General features: G+C 47.2%; 1 protein-coding gene across 1 annotated transcript; it reads left to right on the top strand.

Moving 5' to 3' along the window:
- Positions 1 to 2,944: 2,944 nt before the first annotated feature.
- On the top strand, positions 2,945 to 11,045 carry haus6 (HAUS augmin-like complex, subunit 6). The gene is made up of 17 exons (XM_047046482.1): positions 2,945 to 3,226; positions 3,568 to 3,663; positions 3,791 to 3,869; positions 4,320 to 4,452; positions 4,750 to 4,894; positions 5,110 to 5,172; positions 5,270 to 5,327; positions 5,638 to 5,811; positions 6,066 to 6,265; positions 6,517 to 6,646; positions 7,119 to 7,221; positions 7,413 to 7,491; positions 7,622 to 7,793; positions 8,098 to 8,196; positions 8,383 to 8,518; positions 8,739 to 8,905; positions 8,939 to 11,045. Exons 1-17 carry the CDS (start codon positions 3,099 to 3,101, stop codon positions 9,539 to 9,541), a joined length of 2,565 nt encoding a protein of 854 aa, XP_046902438.1. The 5' UTR covers positions 2,945 to 3,098; the 3' UTR covers positions 9,542 to 11,045.

Below are 11,045 nucleotides of genomic sequence, written 5' to 3'. Positions count from 1 at the left end.
TATAGTGATCGCGACACTATCTGGACGTTTCAACAGAAGAACCCAAAACGCAATTATCATTGCGACTTGACTGAGATCCCGCAGATTCAGCCACACGACCTTGCAGCGCAGCCGTGCTTTCACTTCCGATTCTTCAAATGGACCTTTGGCGCAAACCGCCCTCAACCTCATTGATCAACCCCTGATCAAACGTAACTATGGCTAACGCTCTTTCCTCCCAGACATGGCATTGGCGTGAGCTCTGTTTATGATTTGTAAGGATGTAGTCACTGACTTACCATTTCTGTCTTTCTTTAAGTTAGTCCATTTCATTCTGTTCATTGAAACCAATAACTCATATCAAACCCATAATCCAACTTGTTCATAAGATCTGTTTACCTTACTTGAATAAATTCATTGTAAAGATATTTTGATGTGCGTGTTCACTGATGCTACGATTGGCTCTACACTTAGAACGAATTCATTCCTAAAGATGAGACTGATTATTACATGTTAAATATAGGATTCCCTAATGTCCTAAACCAATATTAGGGTGGTGCCCCGAGCTTTATGATAAATTAAGTATTTCTATTTTAACACGACGAGACCCCGCTACATAATGGCGCTCCGTGTGAGGCTAAAATAGATTGATATGAGCAATCGTAACTTTTGTGAAACGAACTGTTAAAATAGAGCTAGCTCTAACTATATGTAGCATCATGTTTTTAATACCACTGTGCCTGGGCTACAGTGGCTGTGTGCGTATTCAATTGTTTTGTAAAATAGGGCCAAGCTTTTAATGTGTGTGTGTGTGTGTGTGGGACCAGCTAGCTCAAAGGAAGCAGCTAGGTTTGACCGGAGGTACGCGCGTGCTCAGGAACACCGCGGCCCCGACATTTACGTTGTAATCTGCCTCGGCCAGCTATTCAAGGAAAGTAGCATAGGAGCCTTTAGTCCTGAAGGACTTTTGTTTAGAAGCAACTAAACAACGCAGTTTCTACACGTAACCTATTATGCCGCCACGATAGCTTTTCGGAAAAAGCATTGACTATTCCCGCAGCTAACTGTGTCTTAAACAGTGGTTGCCAAACTAAAGTTACATTGTTAGATGCAGTTCATCAATGTGGTTTAGTTAAGTTGACTACAAGAAGCTACTTAGTAACTATAATTGTGTTAAAGTATGTACTATTATTACCTTGCACCTTTACTTGCTTATTTGTGTACGTCTTTGGCAGTCAATTGTAACCATAACCTAAATGAATTTATTGAAACTAGTTGGATTTAAAAAGATTGAAAAGCCGACAACTTTTCCCTTATCTACACCCATAGTCACAAAGCTTCAATAGCTACGGCCATTGTAAGCCACTTCAAGTGCCTCTTTTTGTTTCAATTGTTTTCTCTCAACCTTTTCCCTATGTCATGTCATAGCTTAATCGCTCATAGCCATGCCAATGTCTGGGGAGGGGGGGTGACATGCTGTTACGCTGCTGTGGTCTTTCTTCTCTTGTCTTCATGTCAACAGTTTCACCGACGACGGTCTATGAAAGTTGACATCCGGGGGGATGTAGTGAGGTCAGCAAGACCACACGGAGCCAACATCTTGCCACACCTGAAGAGTGATTCAATCACATCAGACAAACCTAATCAGCCTTTGTGACACCCTCAGTATGCTGATTACCCACCAAATGCCGATGCAAAGGAATCATAGAAATGGGGGGGGACCTCCCCAATCTCAGCCCTCCTGCAGTCTCCAGAAACCATTTGCATCCGTTTTGGCGGCAGTTGAACAAAGAACATACCTTAATCAGAACTTTTGAGGAAAGTTCTTCAGACTTCACCTTTACCACGAGAGTACAAGGTGGAGAATTATGAGAGGGATATTTGTGTCATGTTTGTTACTTTGTTTTAATGTTGTGTTCACTGAAATCTTGATTCTAGTAACTAATCCTTCTTCCTGAAAGATAACCATGTCATTCTTGGTATCTACACAAAGCTCTCATAATAAAACAACCATTCAACTATATTTTGTAACTGTACCAAGATAGCCGTGTTTTCACTTCCGATTCTTCAAATGGACCTTTGGCGCAAACCGCCCTCAACCTCATTGATCAACCCCTGATCAAACGTAACTATGGCTAACGCTCTTTCCTCCCAGACATGGCATTGGCGTGAGCTCTGTTTATGATTTGTAAGGATGTAATCACTGACTTACCATTTCTGTCTTTCTTTAAATTAGTCCATTTCATTCTGTTCATTGAAACCAATAACTCATATCAAACCCATAATCTAACTTGTTCATAAGATCTGTTTACCTTACTTGAATAAATTCATTGTAAAGATATTTTGACGTGCGTGTTCACTGATGCTACGATTGGCTCTACACTTAGAACGAATTCATTCCTAAAGATGAGACTGATTATTACATGTTAAATATAGGATTCCCTAATGTCCTAAACCAATATTAGGGTGGTGCCCCGAACTTTATGATAAATTAAGTATTTCTATTTTAACACGACGAGACCCCGCTACATAGGCTATATGTTTGTATATGTGTGTGTGTGTATAGCCTATACGAAATTTTACTATATATAGTAAAATTTCGTATCGCAGACATTCTGGGAATCTGCATTAGGCAGTCAATCTGAAACTGAAAGCAATAGCCCAGCTGATTACTTAACAAAAAAACGATTGAAAACTGAGAAAATATAATCGCTGTTAATTTGTCGATTTATGACCGTCGCATAAAATGACAACCCATTACAAGGAAACGATGTGTCAGTAAAACAGTTTAAGATTTTCTAGGTTTTTCAATATATCATAACTGTTTAGCAAACCAAATTGCTACAAACGACATTCGGCAATATACTTGTTTAAATCAGAAGTCCCAGATCAATTGTCGAACTGTCACTCAAGTTAAATCGAACCTCTTTATGAATATCATCAGAGAATGTCCTTAAACAGGCCCTGATGTCATCGTGAATGGGCATTTTGGATTGGACCATTTCCTTTACGTCATTTGCTTCTAACTTTAACCCAAACATTTGCCCGCGTTGAGAAGTTGTCTTCCTACTACAGGATCCTGTGGTTAGCAAGCTAGCTTGCCAGCTAGTTTTGTAAAGATGTCGAACTCACAGAAAACTAACGGTAGATATTTGTGGTGGGCTCTTATGGGTCTTGGAATTCAGCCCGAAGTTGCGGCATCACACGGAGCCAGCAAAGGCAATATCAAACACATAAATCTTGGACCGTGAGTCTTTTTACGTAACTTCCAAACTGCTAGCTAACGCTAGCTACTAGCCAGTCAATCAATTTGAAAATAAGCGTTTTTACAGCAAGCTAGCTAGTATACAGCTAGCTAACGTAGCTTAGCTCAAATAAAAGCTTTCAGAACTGATTCAGCGTTGGATATGGCAATTTACTAGCGTAGTTAATATTAGCCTACAGATGGTACTGTATAGTAGCTAGACTAAGCTAAGTTAGTTCTGTTGTAATTAATTTGTATTTAGTATAGCTCTACGCTTTTGGCATTGCATTCACTCTGGATTTCAGATAATCTTAGGGTTTATTCGTACTTTCCTTTCCTTCCAGAAACATGTTTGACAGACCAAACAAGGATGCTTTCTGTATAGTTACTCATTTTCTATTGGAAAAACTTAACCCGTCCCGTTTCCATGATTCATACAGGTATGTTCAATGTTGGCGTTTTACTGGTGTAGCCTATTCATAGGGTTAAATAAGACATACGTGCCCAACTTCGTTGTTTATGAAACAATGTTTGCCATAATAACTTGATGACCTTTCATTCTAAAAGACATTGCTGGCCAATTATGGATCACAAAGCAGATGCGGAATTCCGTAAAATCACGTGTGCATGGCTGCGAGATATAACGGTAAGGATCAATCATTTGTACGCTTTTGGTGATATTTGTTAAAGTTGCCAAGCAGCACATATATTTCACTTGTAAGACATCTCACCACATGCAAAGCTACAAGAACAGAAGGGGTTCAAACATTGCAGACATTACTAGACAGATTTTACCATCAATAATGTGCCATTTAAGTGAGCACTTCACAGTACATCATCCATCATGCCTGGGCCTGTTTGGTGGAGTTGGTTTCAAAATTTGGAACACGTTTAGAATCAAGTATTCTAAATCAAGTTTAGAATAGCTGAACTGACTGACATTTTCTTTGGAATTTCCAAATACACCAAATAGAAAACACCCAATGTTTGTTGCAGCAAATCTGAGAGAAAAGTTGTCAGTATTTGTCTGCTATTTTCCGATAATCTCACTTGTTCTATGACTTGGGCTAAGCATCTCGTCTAATCACGTGAACAGGATGAAAATGGCAGCGCAGGTCCCAAAGTAGCAGCATCGCTGTTTCTCTCACCTGGTGGGCCCAAGTTCATCAACCTGATGCTCTGGTTAGCCAATCATGTTATGCTGCAGGACATGAAGACATTTTCCACAGGTACGATTAGCCCACGTGTTGCACACACACACACAATCTGAAAACCACTATGCCAGGGGTTTCCAGCCCTGTTCCTGGAGTGCTACCCGCCTGTAGATTTTTTTAAATTTCCAACCACACTTATTTAACCTGATTCAACACTAGTCACCTGATCAAGCAGCCCATTCAGGTGTGATAGATTAGTGTTGGAGTGTAAACCTACTGGGACCCAGGTAGCTCTCCAGGAACAGGGATGGAGCCCTGCTCTGCTCCCCACATCACAGTCTCCTGTCTGGGGTGGTTTTGCTGTGTCGGCAGACGGCACGTGGGTCCCGGAGGCGGCCTGGAGTCCAGCCTCCTGTCCTGAGACGGCGGAGAAGCGTCTGTGTCTGGTGAGGAGCAGGTTCCTCAGAGCCGCGCTGCACCAGGACCAGCTGCTGCAGGAGTACCAGAGACGGGCCCAGTGAGTCTGCAACTCCTCCCAAAGGAGGAGCCACAATGGAGACACACACACACACGTGTAGACCGGCTCCTCAACTCTGACCACTGAAACACAGTTAGAATGATCCCCTTTTGATACATGGTTACAATGTTAAAATAATTATATTTGAACATGGTTTTAAACTGGATTTTAGAGCATTAAACCCTGACTGGTCCTCATGGTCCTCAACCCCTCAGGTCCCAGGTGAAGTCTCTGAGAGACAGAAGAGCCGAAGACGCCAAGTATGAAGATCTGCTGAAGTAAGACCAAGATGTTTCCTGATGCTCCTAGTCACAGTTGATGTGTCTATCCTGCTAGTGTCCATGCTGTCTGACTGAACCCCTCTCTGTCACCCAGGCTTCACAACCAGGACTCTGAACAGGACAGCACTGCTCTGGCTCAGAAGATCCAGAAGGTTCCCCTTCTTTTTACATTCACTTATATATACTTATACCTTAGGAGTATTGTCGTGCTGCTTACATACCACTACTGGTCCAGTTTAAACCTTTACGTTTAAATCTTTCATAAAGGGCCACCAGTTTAAGATCATTGTTCTATTGAAGTTCAGAGGTCCAGACTGGGTCTAGTTAACCAGTCAACCCTTGTAGTTACTAGGTAAAGGTCAGAACCAGGCATAACAAACTCCTACACCTTGCCGTCTGCAGGAGGAGGCTCAGGGTTGGTATCTGTAGTCAGCTGATGTAGTTGTGTCCGGGGCGGGCCAGGTGCGCTCCCTGTGGTCGAGGGTGGAGGCGGTGCAGTCGGCCCTGCGGCAGGAGCGGTGTGTGGTGGAGAGCGTGCTCAGAGGACAGGAGGGCCACTACGTCCTGGATGGTAGAGACCTGGACCTCCACATCCCCCTGGCCCTCCTGCGGAGAGTGGAGCACCTGCAGCTCCAAGTAAGGACGCTCTCTCTCGGTGTGTGTGTGTGTGGACACTGTGTGTGTGTGTGTGTGTGTGTGTGTGTGGATGCTCTACAATGTTTTCTGAGGGCTGTATTAAATATATACGTGGTTTTAAAATCTTTCATTCTTTCCCTAATCCCGTACATTTAGAATTAAGATGTGTGACGCGATCACGCCTTGTACAGGTCGAAAACCCGTATACGTGACTGTACGTGTTCAGTGTTGACGGCCTGCCTCGTGTGTTCCAGGGGGGCGAGGGAGGCGTGTACGAGGGGGGGCAGATGAACCTGCTGGGAACCCTGGAGCTGCTGACCCACGCCCTGCGTCTCCTGGGGGAGGAGTGGGCCCTGGCCTCCCGCCACGCCCCCGCCTCCCTCCCCAGCCCCCGGGTCTTCCAGGAGAAGAGCCAGGAGATGGCCCGCTCCCTGGAGAGCCTGCGTCTCATGAGGTACGTCCTGACCACACTCACGGCACAGGAACTACGGTCGGGTCCAGGAGTCTGAGACCGCCTCGGAACGTCTAATGAAGGCTGAGGCGTTCCGTGACATCACAAGAAGCCCTTTGGAACGTTGTCAGATCGTGCTGGGATCACATGGGGTTGTCTGGGTTTTCTAGTCGTACCTGCAGACCACGGCACCAGTCTCCTTGTTGCCTGTTACTGAGTGTCTCCATGTTTGTTCCTGTCACGGTGCCTGGCAGGAAGAAGATCTCCCGGGAGGAGGTTCCGGAGGTGAAGAGCGTCATCAGGATGTTGGAGGAGGACTGGGAGAGGCGCTGGGCCCAGACCCTGAAGCAGCACCCCCTCACCTCCTTCCTCAACGAGGACCCCGTGAGTACCTCACCACACATGTCCTCTGACATCACATCAGATCACACCTCTCCTGTGACGTTTTGGGGAAGATTTCCACGATAGAGGTGAAACAAGGTCTTCAAAGCCCACCTCTGTTCCCCCCTTCTTCTCTCCCCCTTCCTCTCTCCCCCCCCCCCTCCCTCCTCTCCCCCCCCCCCCCCTCCTCCTCTCTCCCTCTCTCCCCACCCTTCCTCTCTCTCCTCTCTCCCCCCCCCTCTCCCCCCCCCATTTCCTCTCTCTCCCCTCCTCTCTCTCCCCCCCCACTCTCTCTCCCCTCCTCTCTCTCCCCCCCCCCCCCCTCTCCCTCCCCTCCTCTCTCCCCTCCTCTCTCCCCCCCCCCCTCCTCTCTCTCCCCCCCCTCCTCTCTCCCCCCCCCCCCTCTCTCCCCCCCCCCCTCTCCCCCCCCTCCTCTCCCCCCCCCCTCCCCTCCTCTCTCCCCCCCTCTCTCCAGGCCCTTACCTTCCTGTCCCCCATGGCTCCTCTGTGTTTTGAAGCGTCCTCAGAGTCCAGCTCCAGATGCAGCATCTTCTCCCAGTACCCTGCCAAGCTCCTCGGTGCGTGAGCACCACTAACGCCACACACACTCTGACAGCTGGTGCAGGAGCGAGCGAGCGTGTGTGTGTGTGTGTGTGTGTGTAGGAGTGAGGGGAGCTTTCAGACACACTCAGGAACACATTTTCAGAATTATTCAAAAGTTAGCCTTTCTTGAATGTGTTAGTGTTTCTGAATGTAAATCTGCTTACAGAATTCTCCGAAGAGGAACCCGCAGAGAAGGACTCAGATCCTCTCAGAGCTGTCGCCGCGGTTACCACCGACGACAGCAGGTGTGGAAGGTTAACCCCGTTTATTACTGTCTCAGTGTCGACCTCTAGTGGCATCCGTGTGGTGTGTGCACCTTCTCACTGTCCCAATCAGAGAAACTAATCTAAGGACCCTCTGTTCTCTGGTGTGCAGGTCCGGCCCTCCAGCTGGGGGCAGGACAGCAGCTCATCTCTCACCCAGGGGGCGCTCTCCTCCCAGGACCACAACGCTCCTCACTCCAGCTGAACCTCCTCTGGCTGGCCTGGTCACGGCCCCTGCCCCAGCCCCAGCCCCTGCCCCAGCCCCTGCCCCTCCTCCTCAGAAGGTACAGGCATCTACTAACCTCATGCTCCCCATGAATCAAACTGAGCTCTTCAAATGACAAGTAATTAGATGATGTGATTCCAAATGACAGCATATGGAAATGTATTTCCATTAGTGAACAACATTTTACTGGGAGGTGCATCCACAGCAGACTGTGTGAAAGGCCTAGATCAGGTCTGGGGCATGTGTTTGGGACATCTCCAGACTGTCTGGTACGGTTTAGGGGTTACTCAGGTTTCTTGGTAACATGAATAGCAGATGGATGAAGTGAATGATCCTGTGACCCCCGACCTCTTCCCCCTCAGGTCAGCGTGTCGAAGCGCTCCCTCCCTCATCCCCAGCTGTCGGCCGTGAAGAAGGCAGCTCAGATCGTGGACTGGGAGTGTGACAATCTGGCAGACCAGGTACACTCTGCCTCCTGCCAAAGAGTGATGCTAACAAGTTTTAGATGAACTGTCTGTTTCATTGTATCCAAATTAAGAAACACTATTTTCTTATTAATTTTTTACATACCTACATACCTTTTTACTTACCTTTTGTATAGTTTCATTAAGGTTTTAATCTATAATCTTTCTGTGTGTCCATGTTAGTTCTCAGAGGCTGTGACCACCAGTCCTGTAGGGGGCGGTGTTGGTGTAGGGGTGGAGCTGGGCAGCTTGCTCAGTACGCTGGCAGCAGACCCGTTCTCCAGCAGGAAGCAGCTGCCTCGCACCCCGGACAGCCTGAGTGAGTACAGCTGTTCACCATAATGTCAGATCATTATAATTAGAATATTATTCCAAGAGGCGGGCCTGTAGGGGCTTTAGTGTTCGTGTGGAGGGGGTGATAGAGGTGTGGAGGGGGTGATGGAGGTGTGCAGGTAGTGATGGAGGTGTGGAGGGGGTGATGGAGGTGTGGAGGGGGTGATGGGGGTGATGGAGGGGGTGCTGAAGGTGTGGTTCTCCAGTCAGGGACGTGAAGTCATCCTGGAGGAAGGCGGTGGAGGAGGGGGAGGCTCAGAAGGCCAGCAGACCTCAGCATGACAGTCTCCTCAACTACCTCAGCCCCCTCAGCGAGAGGCAGAACACCACCCCCAGCCCCCTCAGCGAGAGGCAGAACGCCACCCCCAGCCCCCTCAGCGAGAGGCAGAACGCCACCCCCAGCCCCCTCGTCCTGGCCCCAACCCCAGCCCCCCAGCACGGGGCCTCCCTTCCTCTCCCAGACTCCAGCCTCTCCTCCAGCATGCAGCCTCTCCTCAGCCAGAACAGCCTGCTGCTCTTCAGCCTCGACAACGAGACTCTGCCAGAACCACCCTGCGGAAACAGCCTTCTCAGCTCTGGGGACGAGGAGGGAGACGAGGAGGGAGAGGAGGGAGAGGAGGAGGGGGGAGAGCTTCTCCTTCCCCACATCCCCTCCCTGAGAGCAGGAATGGAGCCGGTGTTGCTCGCAGCCCGTAAACACGTCGACAGGCTCCAACAGGCGTACGCTGAAGCGTCTTTCACAGGCGCCAGGAAGAGGGCGCCAGAGGCCACGCCCTCCCCAGAGGCCACGCCCTCCCCAGAGGCCACGCCCTCCCCAGAGGCCACGCCCAGCGACAGACGGGACACCGGCGACTGGCTGATAGACACGCCAGGTGAGACTGCAACCACGGAAACCATAGACAAGGTTTTCTCCCTGGACCTGGAGACTCTAGGCATCCCGTCGACCCCCAGGCAAGAGCTGTACTGCCTGCCCCCGCTGGTCACCTTCTCCCCCATAGACGACATGTAGCGCTTACAGTCCTGAGAAAAACCATATTATCCTAACCCCAAACAGTCTATAACCTTCTGGGGTTAGTTAATGCCGTTTAAGTTAGTATGCAGTTAGATGTGTACAGTATTTCTTAATCGTGTGGCTTGTTTGTCTTAACCAATCTAACAAGGTCTATTTTCCTACTGAAAACAAAAACAAACAAAACATTTGTATAAAGGTGACTGATGAAGCCATTGATGAGATTGTCAAACAACTAATGTGTACATAGTTAATGAACTTAATAAAATAATGGAAAATGTGTTCGAATTAAGTTTCAATTTGTTTTTTCATTCAGTGAAATGAGAAAATACCACACTGAAAGCTGTCAGTCTGTAATGAATGCCTTACCAACCTACTAGTCTGTAGAGAGGGCAGGGTACTTATTATCTATTCAGGTTATAGATCTCCCAGACACGCACTATGGTAAGCCCGATAGCTGGAGATGAAAAGGTAAACATCACAATGAAAGGCTTTTATTTCTTGATTTTCACATTAAGCTGTGTTCAGCTGCCTTATGAGGGAATCTTTGTATTTACAATTTGTGTTTTTGCTTCCATCAATAAGTGGAATGATCGATTTGGCTTTCACATGACACGTCCTCAAATGGTTTTCCTGATAACTGTCTTTAAACCTTAGCCCAAGTAAAACAATTTCATGCTTTCAAAAAGATGGCTATGAATATTTCATGACGAATCTTTCTTATAGGATGTATGCCACATTGAAAAGATTCAAGTCTTGCTTTGCATATTTTGATTTGATAGTATACATTTCCGTTTTGACTACGGTTCTTTTTTACAATCTACATGAATGACTAATAAATCTTAACAGCCACATTAAAACAGTGCCACCAAATGACCAACAGGAGGCGCTGTGGTACAGAGGACATCCTTAAGGTAATACTGACTGAAGAAGCGTAAACCATTAACTGCAAAAAGTATCACAGACGATTCTTTTGTATAAAAAAACGCTAAACAGGTCCCTAGTTTAATCTAGGGAATTTTTTTGTTCATGAGGCAACACTGGTGTTAACATCCTGTTTTGTCCAGGTGAAGGAGACTGGAGGGTAAAACTAATAAACCGAATGAGGTAGCCTTAGTTTTACGAGAAAACAGATGGGTACAGAGGGACCAAAGAAATGGGCAAACGCTTACTGCAACGATAAACTAAACGATAAACTAGGCTGTCCTGCATCAGCCTGTCTCTGTGACGGACACCGCTTTATTCATCACGACTTTATTTCCCACGTCCTGAAATAACTTGATCAAAGGAAAAAATGCACATAGGTTATTCTGGTGTTATTCACCCCGTTCCGTGGCTTGATATGTGCAGAGAAAGCAGCACTGGTTGTCTTTTCCTACCGTGTCGGCTAGCAGGATTCCAGGCAAATTGGGCGGCCCAAGCTGTGTCTAATGCAGCCATACTCCCACATCTGAATTTTAGTGCACTCTCAACCTGACCTCATTGTAACTCTCCTCCTGTTGGG

Source organism: Hypomesus transpacificus, chromosome 23 (genome assembly GCF_021917145.1).
Source record: "Hypomesus transpacificus isolate Combined female chromosome 23, fHypTra1, whole genome shotgun sequence".
Taxonomy (NCBI): domain Eukaryota; kingdom Metazoa; phylum Chordata; class Actinopteri; order Osmeriformes; family Osmeridae; genus Hypomesus; species Hypomesus transpacificus.
Note: the sequence above shows the minus strand (reverse complement) of the source record. Positions and strands in the feature narration are given on the sequence as shown.

Coding starts and splice junctions, on each gene's coding strand:
- haus6 (XM_047046482.1), top strand. CDS start 3,099: ATGTCGAACTCACAGAAAACTAACGGTAGATATTTGTGGTGGGCTCTT. Junction 5,173..5,269: donor AAGTATGAAGATCTGCTGAA/GTAAGACCAAGA, acceptor TCTGTCACCCAG/GCTTCACAACCAGGACTCTG. Junction 6,266..6,516: donor GAGAGCCTGCGTCTCATGAG/GTACGTCCTGAC, acceptor GGTGCCTGGCAG/GAAGAAGATCTCCCGGGAGG.